The 20,507-nt window shown below is 42.1% G+C and overlaps 1 protein-coding gene across 1 annotated transcript in view; it reads right to left on the reverse strand.

Annotated features, from left to right (window-relative positions):
* DLEC1 (DLEC1 cilia and flagella associated protein) overlaps positions 1-20,507 on the reverse strand; it is a 42,138-nt gene that overhangs the window by 2,395 nt on the left and 19,236 nt on the right. The window contains exons 20-37 of the mRNA XM_040590966.1: positions 19,754-19,893; positions 19,374-19,527; positions 17,788-17,898; positions 16,211-16,341; positions 14,988-15,173; positions 14,454-14,521; positions 13,107-13,258; positions 12,492-12,595; positions 11,477-11,547; positions 10,383-10,600; positions 9,245-9,379; positions 7,232-7,354; positions 6,355-6,449; positions 6,179-6,263; positions 5,425-5,625; positions 4,387-4,548; positions 3,272-3,425; positions 2,558-2,678 (exon numbers count right to left, since the gene is read on the reverse strand). Of these exons, the coding sequence (XP_040446900.1) occupies positions 2,558-2,678; positions 3,272-3,425; positions 4,387-4,548; positions 5,425-5,625; positions 6,179-6,263; positions 6,355-6,449; positions 7,232-7,354; positions 9,245-9,379; positions 10,383-10,600; positions 11,477-11,547; positions 12,492-12,595; positions 13,107-13,258; positions 14,454-14,521; positions 14,988-15,173; positions 16,211-16,341; positions 17,788-17,898; positions 19,374-19,527; positions 19,754-19,893 (2,411 nt within the window). The remainder of the gene's footprint in view (positions 1-2,557; positions 2,679-3,271; positions 3,426-4,386; positions 4,549-5,424; positions 5,626-6,178; positions 6,264-6,354; positions 6,450-7,231; positions 7,355-9,244; positions 9,380-10,382; positions 10,601-11,476; positions 11,548-12,491; positions 12,596-13,106; positions 13,259-14,453; positions 14,522-14,987; positions 15,174-16,210; positions 16,342-17,787; positions 17,899-19,373; positions 19,528-19,753; positions 19,894-20,507) is intronic.

Here is a 20,507-nt window from a genome sequence, read left to right on the forward strand (position 1 = left end):
TACGTGGAAGTCTTACAGCATAATTCGCCTGAGGCTAATGCTACCCAGCGCTCCCGAGGCTGTTATCTGAAGGACTTCTCTGCATCTGAGAGACAGCTGTTGTAACGGCCTGAGGCAAGAGTCTGTTCTGCCAGACAACTTTTGTTTTTCCTTTCTTGTAAAATATTCCCCTGCAGGAAGACCACTGATTTAGGGAGGTGAATTATTAAATGAAAATTACCTCACACCTTGCATATAATTATTTACTAATGCCATACTGGTCCTGAGCTCTGCTGTGGTGGGAGTTCGTCTGGAACTGAACAGACGAGCTGGCTGCTATGCAGCAACATCTTTGCTTTCTGGTACTTCCAGGCACTTTGCGGCACGCTGATTAGCATATATGCTTTAGGCATATTCAGAAGCGCTCCAGAAAAATGTAGGCAGTCAGGAGCCTGGGGAGGTCTCTGGTCCTTGATGCTGCCCAGAGTGGGGACAGCTTTGAGCAGCTGCCCTAGGCTTTGTCCCCCTGAGGTGTCAGTAGCTCCAGGGATGGAGATCTCACAGTGTGCTCCAGGGAGAGCAAAGTTACAGCAGTAACTCACGTCACCTCTAGTTTGCTTCTTGAAACTTCCCTATCAGCGCCGTTCAGAGTTCACTGAAATCACCAGGATAGACTTGTCAGTCTTAAACTTTCTGCCACCACGTGATAACTTCCAAGAAAATAATTTGTAATGAAAGCTGAATTTTCTTACAGGAGTTGCATCTTCCTAATTAGGGCAAAGAAGGGCTTTGGGTCATCATAGAATGGCTTGGGTTGGAAGGGACCTTAAAGACCATCTAGTTCCAACCCCCGTGCCATGAGCAGGGCACCTTCCCCCAGCCCAGGTTGCTCCCAGCCCTGTCCAGCCTGGCCTTGGGCACTGCCAGGGCTGGGGCACCCACAGCTGCTCTGGGCAGCCCATGCCAGTGTCTCACCACCCTCACAGTAAAGAATTTCTTCTTAATACCTAATCTAAATCTCCCCTCTTTCAGTTTAAAGCCATTCCCCCTTGTCCTGTTGCTACAGGCCCTTGTAAAAAGCCCCTCTCCAGCTTTCCTGTCGGACCCTTTAGGTACTGGGAGGCTGCAATAAGATCTTCCTGAGCTTTTTCTTCCCCAGGCTGGACAGCCCCAGCTCTCCCAGCCTGCCTGCACAGCAGAGGGGCTCCTGCCCGCTCATCACCTTCGTGGCCTCCTCTGGACTCACTCCAACAGGTTCATGTCCTTCTTTCTTATGCTGGGGGCTCCAGAGCTGGACGCAGCTACTCCAGGCGGGGTCTCACCAGAGCAGTGGGGGAGAACCACCTCCCTTGACCTGCTGGTCATGCTTCATGTGATGCAGCCCAGGATGCAGTTGGCTTTCTGGGCTACAAGTGCGATTGCTGGGTCATACCTTGTTTTTCACCCACCAGCACCCCCAAGTCCTCCTCAGGGCTACTGTGAATCCCTTCTCCACCCAGCCCTGGGTTGGGGTGCAGGACCTTGCACTTGGCCTTGTGGAACTTCACCAGTTTCACTCAGGCTCACCTCTCAAGCCTGTCAAGGTCCCTCTGGACGGCATCCCTTCTCTTCCATGTATCACCCACACCACAGCTTGGATCCGTCTGCTTTACCTCTGCCATTCATAACTAATTCCTAGCCTTACAAAGGTTATGGTAAGGTGTCCAAAAATATAATTAAGAGCAAAATTAGATGTTTATAGGACAAAGTAAGTAATTTTCGTGTGTTCTTTGCTGTTATTTGCCTGCAGGTCCTGTTATCTTTGTTGTGAAGAAAACCATTGGACTGGAGGCCACAAAAATACATTGGTTTTTTTTTTCTTTCTCATCAAAACATCAACATGACTGTAACACTAAACCGCACCAGGCTAAGCGAGGATAAAGCAACTTGTATCACCACTGCATTAGAACATTTCTCTCTTTTTGCTTCCTCAGGAGGTAGGCTGAATGCATGTAGAGAACTAAAGGACTTTAAAAAGTTTCTTTTAGAGAGAAGGCACATAAACTATAATGAAGGATCCCTGAAACTGACTGCAAAAGACACTGCACTTTCCTGCAGGACAAACGGATGCTTTAGTGGAATTCTGAACTACTCCAGACACTTTTCTCCCTCTGTCTAAACAAAGTGCTGAATGCATAAAGAGGTCACTGTTGTATCAGTTTCTGCACTGAATTACAGGCCTGAGATTTATCCTCCGTTGAAGACACTGCCCTAAAGATAGGGAATTTATCCAGCACTATATAGTCAGTGCATTGTGCCACCTGTTGGAACAGCATGATTTCAAGTGAGTAAATCTAAAGTCTGAAATTCTGGGTGCCAAATCCAAAATAAATCCCATCTATGGGAACAGTGTAGGGAACATTGTTATATGGGAAAAGTACCAGCTGGAAGGCCAGGACTGGCAAGTGTTAGAAGCAAAATGAGCAGCCTGATAACACAAGAACAGAGCAGGACTGCTCTTTGCTTTCAGTGACTACTCACACCGTAAGTCTGGGCTTGGCAGGGAATAACAGTGAGATTTCAGTCCTGTTAACTGTACCTTGCAGTAAAGCTGATCTGCAGAATCTCTTTGGTGGGTGGGCCCCCTTCACATGCCTCCAAAATGCCATTGGTAGGGGAGACAGAAAATACTTGCAGGTCATTATTCCTTTCCTGTTCATCTGCAGGGAAAGAGACAAATATCAAACAAAGCAACACGAGACCCTTTGTATAAGTTTGTGCAGCATATAGCACTCAAAACAACGCACCTCCTTGCTAGCCAGCTAATAAATCGTCTTGCACTGTCAGAGGCTTTCTATGCATGTGGCCAGTTTCTGTTCTCATCCTCTAATGAAGGGGAGTGATCGGTGGCCTCACAGTCAAAATAATAAGGCCCTGATCTTCCTCCCTTTGAAACCCATCTGTTGTCAAAAACATCAAGTACAAGCTCAAACCGAACTCACAGGCTACTTCTTGTTGCCTCTTAGGATTCCATTACAAATGAGCAAAGCATATTCACTACTTGTGAGAGTTGCGATTCAATTTTTTAGTTAAATCTGGAATAACTGCTGAAATCAGCAGAGATACACTGATGTCAAAAAAAAAAAAAAAAAAAGCCCATGTAAGTGAAAACACAAGCAGACCCAATGCTTGCAGCCAACATCATCACATCATATATTTGCTATATATCGAGTGAGTGCATGCAGTCTTACTAAATAAAAACACTGAATAGGAAACTGCATAGTACGGAAATTGAATTGCAAAACCAGAATACCCAGCAAAGCAGTCCAGTAACTTCTACAGCCACTCCTGTTACACAAGAAGACATGTTCAGTCTTGGTCTGTTCAACAAAGCAGGTCTTGAAATCAACCATGTTGCAAGAGAGCTCCAGAACTGGAACAGTGAGGTATGCAGTCACTGGCATCAGCTGCAAAACAGAGGAAAGGGAATGGACTAAAAAACCCCACCTTATTTTTGTAGAGCTTTAATAATATCTGCTACAGCTGGATCATTCTTAACCTCAAGCACTGAATCAAGAGTAGTTTGTGTTCTTTTGTAATAGAGTCAATTCCCCATTCTACAGCTTTGAGTGAATTAAGTTGTTGCTTGTTTTTTGGGGTAGGTTTTCAAAACAGACACTGTGGTCTTAATGAAGTAACACAGAGTGAATATTCTCATTTGTTATTAGAGTTTTCTGTGGAGATGCAGACATTACAGCATCTTCTTGTCCCTTAGGACTGTATATGGCCTGCTGTGAGTCATTCAGTTTGTGCAGATTGGCCAAGATTCTTGTTAAATTGACTGTAACTTAGATAGGGTGCTCAGATCTTACACTGATCAGTCCTCAGAACTACCTGGTATGAAAAAAATACAATGCCTGCAGTGTACTGGAACAGCTGAAGACTTTGAGGGAGTTTATATCTTTCCATCTGGAAGAGATCGGTCTGTAAATGTGTGTGGGCTGTGACCACACCACACGAGTTAGATTCAGGAGACTTTCAAGAAGCACTCGGGTACTGCAGGAGGCAAAGCTTGGTGACTCAGTCACTGGCATTTTTGCCGAGACAGTCCTGACCCCCTGTCTCAGAAGGATGTGGAGAGTCGTACTGTGATCGGGTGTTGAGTTGTATCACCCAGGCCCTCATGCTGCACAAAGAGCTCGGGTACGAGCACCAGGGTGCTGACCCAAAACTGCTCTGTCCATATGAGAGTCACCTGGAGTCTCAATGGAGAGCTATTTCCTTCTGCAAATCTGTGGCTGTTCACTTGCTGGATGGCACAATTCACTCTAGAGGTGGCTGTATCTCAAAGGCACATTCATTCCAAGTCCAAGATGCTGACGAAGCACAGCCCTTTCTCAGGGCCCACAGATCATCTTCTGATCTTACCTGGGTAGTGCCGTTACTATGTTCAATGACCAGATTTTGATTAAATTTCAGCTTTCTCTCTCCATTATCAAACTGGAGCACTTCGAATCCAGGAAGCAGCTGGGTATCTGGCAATTGTGGATACGCAAGTAACTCCAGAGTCGTGTGGAATGACACTTTCACCTGTGGGAAGAGGAATTCAGATGACCATCACATAAGAAGACACTGTGTGCAGGAAATCCAAAGTAAACATTGCTCAAAGGCCCAGGTGCACATTTTCCCACTGGGACCCAAAGGTGTCATGCCAGCAACCAAATTCCCACTGCAACAAAGCATTATAATTAAAAAAACCCCACAGCTATTTCCTATGAATCCAGTACACAGAGATGGAAGTGTAAAGGTGAACAGCTAATCTCTGAACCACAGGCGAGAAACAGTCTTTAGCAAGACAAAGGTTCCAACTCCTGAGGTTACAAATACCATATTCCCAAATCTGTCTTAAACATGTAAGCCTTCTTTCTTCCCACACACATGGAATTGAGACATGTGTGTGTCTGTGTCAAAATGAACACTGAAAAATGAGAAGCACGCTTCAAAAATGCAACTATTACTCATTTTTTGCACCCTAGCTAATTCTTGACTCCAGAACTTCGTTTCCTTTAATGTCATTGAACGAAGCAATTTTTTCTCTGTTTGCACTGCTTGCATCTAATTTAAGGAAATGAAGGACTGCAGTCTTTGGAAATCTTTTAATTTGCCCAGCATATGCATGGCTATTGACTTAGGTGAGCTCCAAAAACCACAGGGTTTTCTGCAGGAGTTTGCAATAGGTCAGAGCTGATGAGAAAAGCACATCACGGCCACTGTAGAAAAATACTTTGTACCCACAGTACAGCAGGCAAAATTGCAGTAATTAGCATTTGCTAATATACCACTATTTCCCTGAAATTGGGAAATTTCTGTGCTGGTTGTGTTTTTCTTGTGGTTCATCTGGGTCATGCTAACACACCAATTACTAAACTATCTATTCTGGCACAAGATTATTATTTTTGAGCCTACCAGCATGTTTTGCTGTGGATAAAGTACAAGTTGTGGTTGCTGCTCTTTTTCCTCCTTCTTGCCATGGGATGTTTTGGTGCTCTTTTTGGGATCTGTGCTAGACAGACTGAAGGGCGTAGACAGAAGTAGCCTAAAGTACAGAGGAACCTTAGCGCAATTGATGAGTTTCAAACTCTGAGTCATTACCGAATCTGTCAAAACCTGGTGGAGAAATGATTCAAAACTGATTAGTTTTAACTCCCTTGAGAGGTTTGTACTAGTCTGTCTGGTCATTCAGCACTACTGGGGATCTGAAGGACTTTACCCCAAAGCAACCCAGTATTTTCTACTTGTGTTTTTCAAAATTTCTTGAGTTAAAAAGAAAAAAACCCACAAATAACGTAATAAAATCTAAAAGACTTTTAATGTCAGGGGCCACAGAAACTAACAAGGCCACTCTAAGTTACTCATTCTGCTAGCAGACCTTTATATCCTGAAAATAAGTACTTATTTTTCTACTTACAAACTCCTCTACAAGGAAAGAGAAAGACACATAAAATAGGCATTGTCTGAACGGAACTTTGCTTATTCCTGGCTGATAAGTACTTGTAGTCCTTTTGTTTTACCTGTCTTGTTACATGCAGTATAGAAAACTGCAACATAAGGCTACTGGGGATAAAGATGCATTTTAAAAATGATGTGCATACAGCTCTGAATTCTTACAGTAGCACAGCAGTACAAACCAGCCAAATACATTGGTGCATGAAATACTTACTCCTAACAGAGGATGATCTGGTACAAGATCACTTGCTGTTGAATAAAACACCATTCCTCTGTCATGATCCATGTCTAGTTTTACCCTGAGTGTAAAGAATCAGAGCTGGTCAGAGCCCTGCCCTCCAGGCTGGTTCATTCTGCGAGTGTAGCAGCCTTCAGCGCGGTGGTACTTACAGAGCGTGCTTTACAAAAGCTTGCAAGTCTACTCGTAATGGTGGAACTTCATAGCCATCTCTGCGACGCACTTTGTTAGGCACTGTCTTTGCAAGCTGACAACAAAATGAGAACAGAAATGATGTACAAAATGATAGCACTAAAACCTAACCCCCTGCTTTCAGCCTGAGAGGCTGTTAGTCAAAATAGGATTCTGCTTGACAACATATTGCCTGTTTTAAGACGTGGCAACATACACGGAACAGCAAAAGCTAAGCAGTAGTTGAACTCTGAATGGCTGTGGTAAATACAGACGCAGGTGTTTCTTCCTCCAGGAATCAGGAACATTAGGGATGTTTTTATTAAATGTTCTGTTATCATTCATTCATTATACCTTGTGCCTTTGCAATGATTCACGTCAGAGAATTGCAGAGTAATTCATAAAATGCTATTCAAGCTTCACATCAGCCTGTGAGCTACACTTGCAGTTGTTGAAGAGGAAGTTTCCCAGAGGAGAGATATGCTGTCCAAATTCACACAGGAAGGTGGATGCAGAGCCAGGAACAGAACTCAGCAGTCCAGAGTCTCAGCCCCATTGTTAACCATTGTTATCAATACAACCTGATGTTGTGATAGCGTTTCAAATCCTGGGCTTTTGTCTGGGGTCTACCGCACCAGACAATGTAAGAAAACGGTGACATTCCCACCCCAAAATGCTTCCAAGCTAAAAGACAAATGCAACAAATGAACAACCCTAGTTAAGGAAGGATGTACAAGGCAGCAGGAGCAGGACTGTTTATACAGACTGGCCAGGTACACAGTAGCCTGTACATAAATTACAGGAAGGGAAACAATTATTTTCTAGCCATTATTAGCCTTGCTGTGATAGGCAGTTTACCTTGTCATCTAGGCTCATGAAACCGAGCACAAACCCTTCACACTGTACTTCAGTCACAGTCTCTGGGAGGATGCGTGGGGTGAAGGAGATGCCAACAGAGATGCTTCCACCTCCTGGAATCACCTGTAATTGAATCACAACTGATTTGTAGCACAGGGAGCTGCCTAGGATAGCACAAATAACCTCAGTACTCAGCTACTAAAGCTGAGTTGCACAAGCAGCATGAAATCTGGACACGGGCTACACTCAGGCTTGCGCTAAAATGACAACATGTGACAACAAAACTGACAATTAGTTCAGCTGCAAATATCAGCGTAGCCACTCTTTAGCATCAACAGAGTTTAAGCACAGTCATGGGTGAACTCTGTAAGTGCACAAACATATGTAAATCCCTGTTTGTTTTTAAAAATACCCAGTTCTGCCCGCTCTTACTCACTGGCTAACTCAGATGCTTCTCCCACAGCTGACAGCACTCACAGATACAAGAAACTTTTTGAAGAGTTACAAGTGTGAATTCACAGTATTTTAACAGTTCCATTTACTCTTGGCTATTATTTTATTTTACATGACAGCAGGGAATGTAATCAAATGCACTAGCCAGCTACAGTGGATTTTCTGGGATTTACAGGTTGAATAGATTCTGCTTTCTTTAAGTGCATTATGCATGTTACGGTTAAATCCTGCTATTGCTGCAGAAACATACGCAGGTTCTGATTAAATCCTCTTATTGCTGCAGAAAAACCTCTGCCATCTCCCTGTAGAGCCAATTCATGGCTAGCCAAGTTTGCAAGCACAGGGGCCATGTGGCGTGTACTGCTTCCAGGCCAGTCCTCTGCAGACACAAACTCCCCCATTTCATGCGATTACAGAGTGAGACATTTGGTCTTGCTGGACCTCTGTTCAGCAGAAGGAGAGCTAGCTCAGCTCTTCCTTGCACTGTTCCCCTGCTCAGAGTGGTGAGGAGTGTAAGACAGTTATGCCTAAGGTCTAGCAGGGCCACAGCGGAGCTTAGTAAGCTCTGTCACACCCCACAACACTGCAGGGTCTATGCATTGTGGTCACAGAGAGCTTAGCTATTCAGACATGAAGTTAAGCCAGGTCTGGCCAGCTGTGCTGCACAACACCTGAGCTAACAGACCTTTCTGGAGCAACAGTAGAAACAGGGAGAATGTTTCGGCAGAGGACTACCTGAATAACTGCATAGGTATCAACTCCATTCCATATGGGCCAAGCTCACTGCTGGCTAAGCCCGATGTAGGCTGCCTCTGCAACAAGGCACTTTTTTATCTGAACTATCTCAGCCCCAATTACCCCAGAGCTGACTGTAGGCTTCATTTCTTCAAGATGCCATTTCTGTAATTATTTCTTTTATGTAATCTTTAGCTCATTCTAACTTGTAACTGAAACCCTTTGGCAAAAAACTTGCTAGTATTTAGAATCAAAATTGACACACTGATGTTTTTGGCAACTCTGTCACTCATAGTTAGATCTTTCCAGTGCTGTCTTTATCTTATTCCTAAGTAATTGTGACACTGGTCCCTGTTTACACCAGTTGCTTTTGAACTACTGTGAGTTACGATAGTTTATCCAAAAGAGCTGTCTACAGAGCACTGCTTTCCAGCTCTGCCATGCCTACTCAGCAAATCTACCCTGGTTAAGTAACACGCTTCCAAAGTTCCAGGCTGGATGTCTCCCACCTAATGTCACACATTTTACCAAGGCAATCCAAGTGAGAAGACCAGAGATGCTGCTCCTAGGGAGCCTAGTACACCTGAACACTTAATTCCAGTCATCAGTTAACTGCTCAAATGTAGGTAGGACACTTCCTTTTTTCTGTGGACTTTGCAAACTCTTCTCATGGTCATCTTCAAGATCTCAAAGACTCCCAGTCTACTGTTTCACTGTTTAATAGTCTCTACCTCAACCCAAAATCTCCCTTCTCCTCCTTCTCTGCCTCCTCTGTCCTACAGAAAATAAGCTAAATCTAAGCACACAGAAAATGTAAAAGCTTACTATCTGTCTTGGAGTAATGGAGTAGGGGTTGTCTGCAGGAACACCTTCATGACGTCGTGTAAGTACAGAGACAATTTTCTGTATTGTAGGCTCTTGAGTGATGATTTCCTTCTCTTTGCTGTCAGAGTCTGAAGACTGCAGGGACACAAGGGTGGGGAATGGTTAAAACTGTTACGCTGTGAAGGAGGAATGCAAGTGAAGTGTACAGGGAACTGCTGTGCTAGTCAGTAAGCATGGCCAGTTCCAGTTTCTTTCATTCTGGCACAAAAGCTGGACATGTGGATGTGTCCTGTACATTCCTTTTTTCATGCATGGTTTGCTCTCCTGAAACTGCTGCTGGATACCTTGGAAAATGTGTATGCTTGAATCCTGTTCTACCAAGAGAAGTACTCAACTGTGACATCTCTGGCCCGTTACACAAATGAGCACTCTAGGGCAATAACATTCCCTTGTTGCACAAGAAAGGGTAGAGGTGAATTCAAAACTATGCTTTCTGAGCTGAAGCAGAGAAAATGTGATTTTAATACCTTTTCTGTAAAGCTACACAACCTGCATGATACCTTCTTCCCTGTCACTCCCAGCCCTTCAAGACAGTAAATTGCCATATCATAATCAAACTTCATGAGTAATAGATGTTACCATATTCTAACAGAGTAACAGAACCAATCTAACTTTAGCCGTGGGATAAATACCTCCATATCATTTTATTTTTATGCTATTTTTACTTTGCAGATTAGATTCTGCTCCCCGACTACAGCACACACTGACACCACAAAGCACCCATGAGGAAAGCAGACCCAAATTAAGGAGTTTTAGTTACCGTAACACTTTCATGTAAAAATGGCATTGGTTTTTCAATGACAGTATTTTTAAAAGTATCTCATCAGCTTCCTTAACAATTTTAAGAAAAGGAGAAGCTGAAGAGCTATCTGATAGTAACTCATTCTGGAAACTGATTGCTGATACCAATAGCCATCTACCCATGCACTGCTTTTTTGACTGTGAGAGGAGCTGACATTTCTTTTAACAATCCAGTCTTAGTTACAAGTTATATTCCATGTTATTGTTTTCAACCTTTCATGCCAAGAAACCCATCAAGTATCTCAGCAGCAATATAAAAACCAGACTAACAGCTGACCTCATCTGTGGTTTGTGAAGCTGGATAAATGCTTCCGCAGGGAATGGCAGTTTGATCCAACTTTAACACAGTCTCTGACTCTGAGGTGCTACCAACTGATGAAGTCTCATTTTCATCCATATCCTTAGGAGGAAAAGGGTCTCCAAAGAACATCAACAGGTCCACCAGCTTTTTATCATCTTGCTCTTGGTTGTAAATTTCCCAGTCCAGGCGAATATCTGAATTGAAAAGGAGAAAGGATAATTAATTCTGGTCATTGAGAAGACTCATAGTTTACTTGGTACCAGAGAACCAGAACATCAAGTAACCAATTTGTGTCTAGCAACTGGATTTGTATTAAAGCATTTCTTAAGCTTTCCATGTTTGCTGTAAACTAAAATTATTGAAGACCACGTGTGCTATGCTCTTATTATAGCTTGGCCACTTTCTAGGTCCTTTTTATATATATACTTTCAATAACTTTAAAATAAATTATGACTATTTTGTTTGTTAAGCAAATGTGGTGGTATTTGGAGAAAAAAAAAAAAAAGAAAAAAAGGTGATAGCCCTGAAGAGCTTAAAATCTCACTCAAGAGACAAAAAAAGACTAAACACAGAAGAGCCAGATGATGCCTCTAAGAAGAAGGTAGCGCATCTGATTGACCAGGGTTAGTGCTGTGAGAGACTTACAAAAACAGGATGGAAAATCCTGAATTGCCATCATTTCAGTGAGTGAAAACACAGACACATCAGGATAGGATGCACAGTTTCATAGTAACAACACATGGAGTCAACTACATATATTCTACCACACTGGCTGGAGCTTACCTGCTTTACTGTTACAGAAAGCAAACTAATATTCACAGCAATAATGCCTTAATCATAAATACTACTATGCATATAAAGACCTGACAAAGTATATTATTGTTCTGTACTAGCTAAGTTCGAAAACAGCTTAGACGCTCACTTATATACTGTTATTTTTTGTACAAAACCCATCTTGATTAGGAAACAAGTAGCCCTGTTAATTAACATGTTAATGGGTTCTTCTATTTTTATTATCATAAGGAGAGTGATGCAAGCGTCAATGTTTGCTGTACAAGTGTCACTCTTACCAAAGGGAGTGGGATTGTTGAGCTGGACCCTCCGAAAGACAGGAGGCTCTCCAGAGACATGAGTGCCAAACCTGAGGGGGGAACCTTGCTGTCAGTACATGCAGAAAATAGAAGTGAATGTCTGAAATCATTAAGAAATTTCTTAAAAGTAGAAACATATCTGGCTGCACTGGTAGCTCTTAAGAGCAGTTATCAGGTAAAGCATAGTCTGTACCGTGAGGCACAATACTGCTTTATTTAATCAGCCTCTTTTTTCCAGTTTTCTTATTTGTTTCAGACCTTTCAGGATAAATATGTGGAGTCAGCTTTTGTGAAACACTCTGGCAGCGGCAGCAAATGGCTACACAGCAGTGGAGTGATCTGTGTCAGAGACAGATTTCCAGGTGCATAAGGACCTTTTTTATGGTAGATAGCTAAATCCATTTTCTATGCTTCGTTACAGAGCTGACATTGCAAATGCTCTTGGCTGGAGCACGATACACAGTGACAATTCCTCTGAAGTCAGAAAGAAGCAGTCATACTGTAAGGCAGCTGGTCAAGGGTGTAGTGCCGCGGTCCCCATAAACCAACCCTTACCCCTCACCCAGATGTGCACATCTGGGTGCTGTATTGAGAAGGCTTAAACCTTCCCAGGCCCCTGTTTACCTTGGGGCTGCATTTTTCCTGTTCCAGGTAAAGAGACAGGGAGAAATGAACTCTAGATGATGATGAGAACCGCCACTGTGTACCCGTTTCCATCTCCACAGAATCGGCTGAGGCTGGACTGTATGAACTTCTATGACTGTAAGCCCAGAATAGTAATTGCTGGTAAAACTGAGAAGGCTTGTATGCAGATTCTTCTCTAATTATGTTGGCAGAGACAAATGTATTGGTGTTATCAAAGCAGATACTGTACGTTGACAACCACTTTGCTAACCTTCTCATTATATCACAAAGAGATGTGAACAGGTGTGTATATTGGCTGTAGTCCAACAGTATTTAATTCTTACTTCTCTGACAGTATTTTGCACTATACCTGATTATGGGTTGCTCTGTTTGTGGTCCTGTCATCTGTAGGAAGATTGGAGAGCCTTTCACAGTCATTTGCATAGGAATTAATTTAGGTTTTAAGTCTCCCACCTATTAAAAATTAATTTTAGCTATTAGAATAAAGATAAAACTTTAGTTCTCTGGGTTACAAAATCGATTGGATTTTCAAATATTTTTGACTGATTTCTTTTGACAGTGTCTCATTCATATGCTAACAAAAGTCTTCTCAGCAGGAGAATGCAATGCCTCATACATTCATCAGCTTTCCTGTGGCTTTTCTATACAACACAATATATTGTATTGGTAGAGCAGAGTAGTGTGCTGGCCAGCTACCAAACATAAATCAAAACAGCTCCAGTCATTTTAAAGGCACCTGAAAACCTCCCAAGGGATAAACTTGTTATCGCAAAACTAAACCAGGTACTGTAACAATTGATCCTTACATGGCATTGGAGGTAGCGGTATAGCAATATCTATCTTGACTTTTTACAGATGTCTTAATAAACTGAAAAAGTATTTCTAACAGAAAGGAATCTGGGAAATAGAATCAGTGTAAAATCTGCCACGGCAATAGCTCACTTAAAACCAAAGCCCCACCTACCTCACAGACAAGATTATCCTGGTACTCTCCCCACATGTTGTTGTAAGCTGCTACTTCTATGATTAGCTGCTGGAAGGCTTTCAGAGTTCCTCTGGAAGGTTGTATATGGAAAGCTACTCCCTTCCCATGAGACAGCACTGCTGCTGCAAATTCTGGAGGACAGCAAAGAAACATTTGATGAATTTTGAGAAAGTGGAACAAAATTAGTCTACCAAAGAATATGTAGGGCCATATTTTTAGCTGATGTTAATCAGCCTAACCTAACTGGCTTCAAAAATCCTGGGATTATTTACACAACCCACATTTATACCACTTTACCCAAGTTCCCTTCTCCAGTTGGTCTTCATCTGTTTTTTCAGACTTTGTTCTTGAAGGAATTATTTTATAGGACTCTCTTCCAGCAACCTGATCCAGGACTTTTTGGAATATGCAAGGCACTAATTAGTTACATGAAAACATACTCTCAATTGGAGAAAAATAAGCTGGAATTTGTGCTAACTGATTATTGTTCTACTAGCAGCTGCCTCTTTACCTCTGTGTGCTCTTCAACGCAAAGAATTAACTAGAAAAAACAAAGCCTTTCCACAATCTGAGTCACCTATCCTTTTAAATCAATAAGCTTGCATGGAATCTGTCAGAACAGCATTTTTCCAATCTTAAGCACTAATTCAACAGCTGAAAAGCTCTGTCTTTGTAACAGATACCAAATTCTATGGCAAGGTACCAATATGTCCAAGTTTTATTTTGGATACAGAAGACACATCCACACTTTACAGCATTTCGCTCCCATTTCCCCCCTCCCTGGGTCTCATGTGGCTCCAAATATTATTATTTTTTAGTACAACGCATCAGAAATGATAGATGTGCTGGGCTGTAGCTTTCCACGGGGGGGGAGGGTACATAAAAGGGGTTGAGTTTGAGGGAGGAAAGCCTGCTGCAATGGTATTGGAAGGTTCTGTGGGAGGGAAATAGCCAAACATTATGCATGTCATCCATACGATGTGCTGGGAGTGATTCTGGGAGTGAATTATCACTGGAATCGCTCATTTTGTTTCAGACCATTCTTTTCAAGAAAAGGAGAGGAAATGGAGAGAGAAAGCAGGGGGTGCAGGGGAAGAGAGAAAAAAGGAGGGAGGAGGGGGGAAGAAAGAGACTGACCTAATGCTTATACAATGTGGGCTTTCAAGCTCCAGAATGAATTGAGGAACTAAGTCATTTAACTATGTAGACTTAGCCAAACGCTCCAAGAATGAAATTATGTGCCTGACTGGCACATTTAATGCTGAATATGGTAGTCACCGGCTTTTTCCCTCTTTCCTCTGAGGGAATGAACAGCTATTCTCATACCTGACTGTGCTCTTCTAGCTGCATGTTTTGTGATGGGCCCTCTTCTTTTCAACAGGTAGCTTGAGGAGCTTGAAAAAATAAAAAAATCACAACAGCAATTCCGTGAAATGAGAATGACTCTGCTAAAGTAACAGCTCCACCTGACTCCTAAATTAGTAGCCATTATAACCTAAAGGAGGAAATCCTACAAAGCATTCTTTGAAAGTAACATCCTTGAGAGTCAATTAGCTCGAGAGTTGTAAGACTGCACAATATAACACAACAGAGCCTTGGCTGGTGTAAACCAGCTTATGTCCATTGGCAACAAGAGTGTTTTGCCATTTACACCAGCTTGCATTGCAAGCTACTTGTTTCTGCAGGAAACCTCACCAGCAGGTGTCATTACCACAGTCAGAGTAAGAGCTTAAAAAACCCCACCAGAGCACTGCAGAAAGTGTTATCTTGTGACAAAGGCAATAGCACTCTATCCTGATTTTGCATTTATTCCAGACCTGAATTAGTATTTGAGTCATTATGCAGAAAAGCAAGACTTACGGACAGATTCCTTGTTCTGGAGTAGGTGAATAGCCAGTAAAATACTCAGCTTCTAGTTTGAATGGAGCACTGATTCCAGTGTGATTGGTAAGAATTAGCTGACGCTTTACTATGTCTTTGAATGCAACTTCAGATCCAAAGTCCAAGAGAAGATCACAAGGGCTTTGTAACATCTGCCTTTCACCACTGTCAGAAAAAGTTACATTAGTATGAAGACATCAGTCTTATTTTCTTACACCACAGGTAATTTCAGCAGATTTTAAAATGTGCAATATGCAATGTGGTTGTAATGATCAGTGTAAAAGGACCATGCAGGCTATAATTTTTATCATCAGCATTTACTGCTTTTCATTGTTTTCACTTCAATCCACGTAAGGATTTATTTGGGGTAAAATTTTTTATCATAGATAACATGCCAACCTATCAAACTAAAGCCATTTTTACTTATATAAAAAATATAAACATGAGCATATTCCAAAAGAGAGTAATCATGCAACATATCAGAAAAATAAAATAAAAATCAGTCAGATATACCAAGTCAAAGAGAGTATATTCATCTTCCTTTCATATCATGTCTCACAGTGCAACAACAAAACTTAATGGTCCAAAATATAGAATTTTGGGTATAATTCTGTAATTCTAAATTCACATCTAAGAGCTGAATTTGCACATTTTTGGCATTCCAGAAAACAGTTGTTACTCATAAACACATGACAGACTGCAGAGGTCCCACACTTTGTTACTGGGGAGAAAGGTAATTTTTCATGCTCTCTACACACAAGCGTGAAGGCAACTGGCAGGTTACAAGCACCAGAAGCACAAGGGAGGGCAGACACACCACACGAACACGAGTTTCACTGACGTGCAGTTGTGCAGTTAATTCATTAATTCATGAATAAGAAATTTGTGTGAAGTTAACAATTTATTTTGTTTCAGCTAAACAATGGTGGGGTGGGAGTGGAGTAGTGCTCTTCTCCAGTCTTCTCTTGGGCTTATGAAGTTGATGAATTTGGCTAGTGTGTAAATCCAGCACCTTTTACCTTTCCTTCACAAAAGACACCTTCACTGAATTGTCACAGTACATTTTACTATCCTTGCTGCCTACAGCAGGAGGAGGAATGAAGTTTACATAGATAAGTGGGGTGTTTCCCCCCTTCTCTATTGTATCTTTGCTCTGGGAAGAAGTAATTTTTGTTTACTTCAGGGGTAAACTTCTGATTTACCTGGTAACTCCACTCTCACAATGTACTGAGTAGGTGACATGCAGTCCTTTCACTTCTCCAGAAATGCTCAGAAAGAGGGGTTCAATCATGTCTTCTATGCTACACAAAAGGACAAGGTCTTTCAGCTCACCCTGAAAGGCAAAGAGTCAAGTTTCCTTGTGAATGAAACAAACTTCACAGAGGAAAGGCAGCCTCATTAAGAAATTTAATTAAAAGTGTGTATAAACTTCACTGGACTAAAATGAGAACTACAACAGAATTGTGAGAAGCTTTACTGTATTGTTTTAAGTGCATTCTCTGCCAGTATCAGATTTGCTTAGAGGGCATATACCAAGATAAAAATTTGTGGCTGCTTCTTGGCTTTATACCCACCTCAGTCTATAAGCCTAGAACTGCTGCATTAGTGAATTTTGACACACTGCCTATACAGCAAGTGTTGAAGCTCACTTCTAGTCGTGCTTAAATAATATTCCAAAATCAAGGTTTTATTTCTACCTGCGTTTAAAGCAGAACTTGTAGGATGAATTATATAGCCCAGTCACACCAGTATTCTAATTCAACACAGCTAATCTTTTTCACCTAATCAATACCTGATCAGTGTGTCCTGCATAAAGTAATAGGCTGGGATTCAGATCTGGATTCAGATCCAGATTCAGACTTCTAAATGTAACTCCCTAAATGTCAGCCCTTGAGTTATAAAGGTGAACTCCAAATACGAGCTCTAAATCTCCACTGACTCATTAATGGTACTTGGGCATCTAGCTCACCTTTCTTGTAGGTGGCTGGGATGGCATTCTGTTCCCCAGGCATATGCAGAAGTGCCCTTTCAGATGCCCAACATGTCCTGTTGAGCTTCCAGCCTTCCACGAAGAAGGCTCAAGTTTACTGGGATCCTGTGCCACATATGCCAGACATACATAGGTATCTGAGATCTGCTAGGGCATCTCTGATAGTACTGAACACCTACTTTCAAGCAAATAAATGAAACTTAGGTGTCCAGTGACTGTAATAGGAACTGATACACCATACTGATAGGAAGCTCCTTTATTTAGTTGTCTTAAATCGGCTGTTTGAATGCCCCTACGAAGTCTATGGCTGAATTTCTCAAGTTTGTAAACTCTGCAGTCTACACCCTAATTTTGCAGACTCTCAGTCCCATCAGCCCTTTTTAAATTTTCAAATATTAAAATATCATGAGTCCAGTTCCATTCAGAAAACCAAATGTATACTATATATGCCAGTCTGCTCCATTTCATCAGGGGTAATCTGAAGTGACGATCTGTATGCTCCAAGAGAAGTGAAAAGCACTAAGAGTAATTGAATAGGGATTCAAGAAACAAGGAAAACAAGAACAGATGAGAAACAAAGAGACAGGGTAGAAAATTGTACATCATGTGGACTGCCATAATTCTTGCCTTTAACCACGGTACCTCTAAAGCAAAGCAATTTCAGAGATACTGCGCAGAAAAAAGGACACTATGTTTTATATATAAAAATCCTTCTTTTTGTCAGATGGAGGTGAGGTGAGAATGCCAGTGTTGCTATTTTGATAAAATTGCATCGGCTTTTAAACTTACCGTGATGTTGGCCAACAGCTCTATGCAGAATTCTTTTTCTTCATTTGGGCCTAAGGTGCCACCGGCCGGGGAGACAGTGGCGGAGCAGAAAACTGCCTGACTTCCAATGAGCTGCCAAACAGAAAGGACAGACATTCAGCTAACTCTGATTCTTTCCATTTTTCTCTTCAGATCAAAAAGGACTATAAAGAACAAGTTATCCTCAGGTTCCAGACACTTTCAATTAGCAACTCACACAGTTTGTGGGGCTTGCTTTGCTCTTCCCCCATGGTTGGTAAGTTCTTCATTCCAAATGACTTCAGGTGCCCAACTGAGGCATCAGGGCTGGGAGCAGAGTCACTGTCATCCCTCTCAGTCACAAACCTTTTCAGCGTGAAGCCAACCTATCTGATATCGAAGCAGGATCCTAGAGGTGCCTCATCTCTCTCCGCTAACTACAGAGGTGGCCTACAGAGACAATCCTGGTGTTCACACCTTCCCTAAGTGACTAACTGCACATGGCATGAATCCAGGGGTTCAGCTTGGTTGCTCACACACAAACATCAGATACCATGTAAAATGCTGTGGATATCCCTCCTTGGCTCCAGCTGTTCCAAAAGGTTTTCCTATAGGTCCTATATCATCTACATGCTCTGTTAAGATCTCCTGGCCACCTGAGGACATCTTGGATGGCACTGAAATCTTTTGTGCAGGCAGCTGAGCTGAACCCTAGATGTCAGAGTAGATCTGATTGACCAAGGCACTGACAGTAGGATTCAGCTTACAGGCTAAGTCACCTAAATGTATATGTTGTGGCTGTCAACACCACCACCACTGTAGGCAACATCCAGCTAGTATGTGCTAGAGAGCATTCTGCAGACCAAAGTAGCTGTCCATTTTAGGAGGAGCTGAATACTCCTCTGAACTCCACTGACTGTATAGATGGGATAGGATTCAGTCTCCTGAATGCAGGCACAGAGGATACAGTCAAGCCATACATGCATAGCTGGCTGGTGTGACAGGACTTATAGAAGACCATGCTTCTTGACTTACACCTGGAGATCAACAATAACACTCTACAACACCCAAAACGACACTAGACATATATATTCTGGTGACTAACTTTCTGCTCAAATGTCCACTGACTGAAAAGAGAGTTCAGACCATAGCTTACATACTGACATTAAATTTAGGGGTCCTAATCTGTAAAGTGAATCCCACCCAGAATGTGAAATTTAAGCAAAACATAGGCACAACTTAAAAGCACCACTGTTTTTTTGCTCTACTAAATTAAAGGCAAACCCTAAACTACCGTGGTACTTTGTTCAGTACTCTGGTAGCTTACATTCTATTTCCCCTCACATCTCTGTCCACCCATTTTCCTGGGGATGATCCACAGACAGTAAGAGCATATTGACATCAACTAGTAGTTAATCTTTTCAGAAAGGCTGGTCTTAAGTTGTAGTTCTGCTCATAAGCCAGTAAACAGCTAGCACTACTCAAAAGATACATCCAAAAAGCTTTTAAGAGTAGTTATTATTTATATTTTGATAGAAACGGCAATTTCCACCCCTCCTGTATGCTTCATCTACTAGAAGTACATTTACCTTTCCCCATAAGTATTTTGCTGGCAGTAGTGTTTGGTTAAAAAGTTTGCTGGTTGCTTTGGCAGGAACTCCAGTATAAATTTCAGTGAACACAAGATGACTAGATATCAAGCATGCTTGGGGGGTCTGAACTTCAACAAAAACAGGAAGATGACTGGAAATAAACACACAGATGGTCTATTGTTATCATTAATGAAGTGTGCTAGACATACAACAGCATGCTGGAAAGAATGATGATTATGTTTATTTAGCAATATTAGTGATTGGATAGTTCATTGATAAGTTGCACAACCCCGCTCTGAGCTTCTGCTACGTATTTTTGGTTTCACCTCAAGTGAAAATCACATGTGAATCTCAGGAAAACCACTTTTCCCCCTTACCTTCCTTTTCCATTTTCTACCTCTAGTTCTAATACTGTCTGGAGACGCTGGCACAGCAACGATGTGAACTGAACTGACACACTGCATATACCCAAAGGAGGTATTTCTCCAGCAGATGGTTGAATGATAAAGGGAGATACCTGGGAGAGGAGAGAGGGAATGGAAATTTGACATCTGCAAAGCAAGTGTAAAATGCTAAAGTCACACAGTCTAATTAGGATTTCAATGCTTCGTTTTTCCTCAGGCATGTCCTTTCTTTCTTCCCTTGGAGTCCCACCTGGGTTGATTTCAGTAAACACAGTGCTAGCTTTGTGAAAACCTGGCTAGACAAGGATGCGGGACTTTGCTTCTCTGGGGACAGCTAATAAAAAGGCAATGACCTAAGAGAAGGATAGTCAGAGCCAAGGGCATAACAGGGAAGCCTGTGCATAGGGTGACGGGGAATGTGAAGCAGTCAGCAGCAGTAGCAGCATCTCCTCCCAAGTGGAGGGGCCGAGCAGCCGCTACATGAGATGCCACAAGTTGGGGAGATTCTCAGACAGAAGGTCAAGGAAGGAAGCCTGGAGGACTGGAAAGAGAAAAAGCACCAGTGTGGGCTGGAGAGATTCAGGAAAGGAAAGGGGTAGCTCTTAAGTAGGAGGAATGGAGTACTTGATCCATGATCTTCACTGGGATATGAACAGGCTCTGAGATAAAAAATTCTAGAGACTAAGTCTAAAATCTCTCTGGGGTTTGGGGAATTATGGGGAATAGT

The sequence above is a fragment of the Falco naumanni genome, chromosome 4 (genome assembly GCF_017639655.2).
Source record: "Falco naumanni isolate bFalNau1 chromosome 4, bFalNau1.pat, whole genome shotgun sequence".
Classification (NCBI taxonomy): domain Eukaryota; kingdom Metazoa; phylum Chordata; class Aves; order Falconiformes; family Falconidae; genus Falco; species Falco naumanni.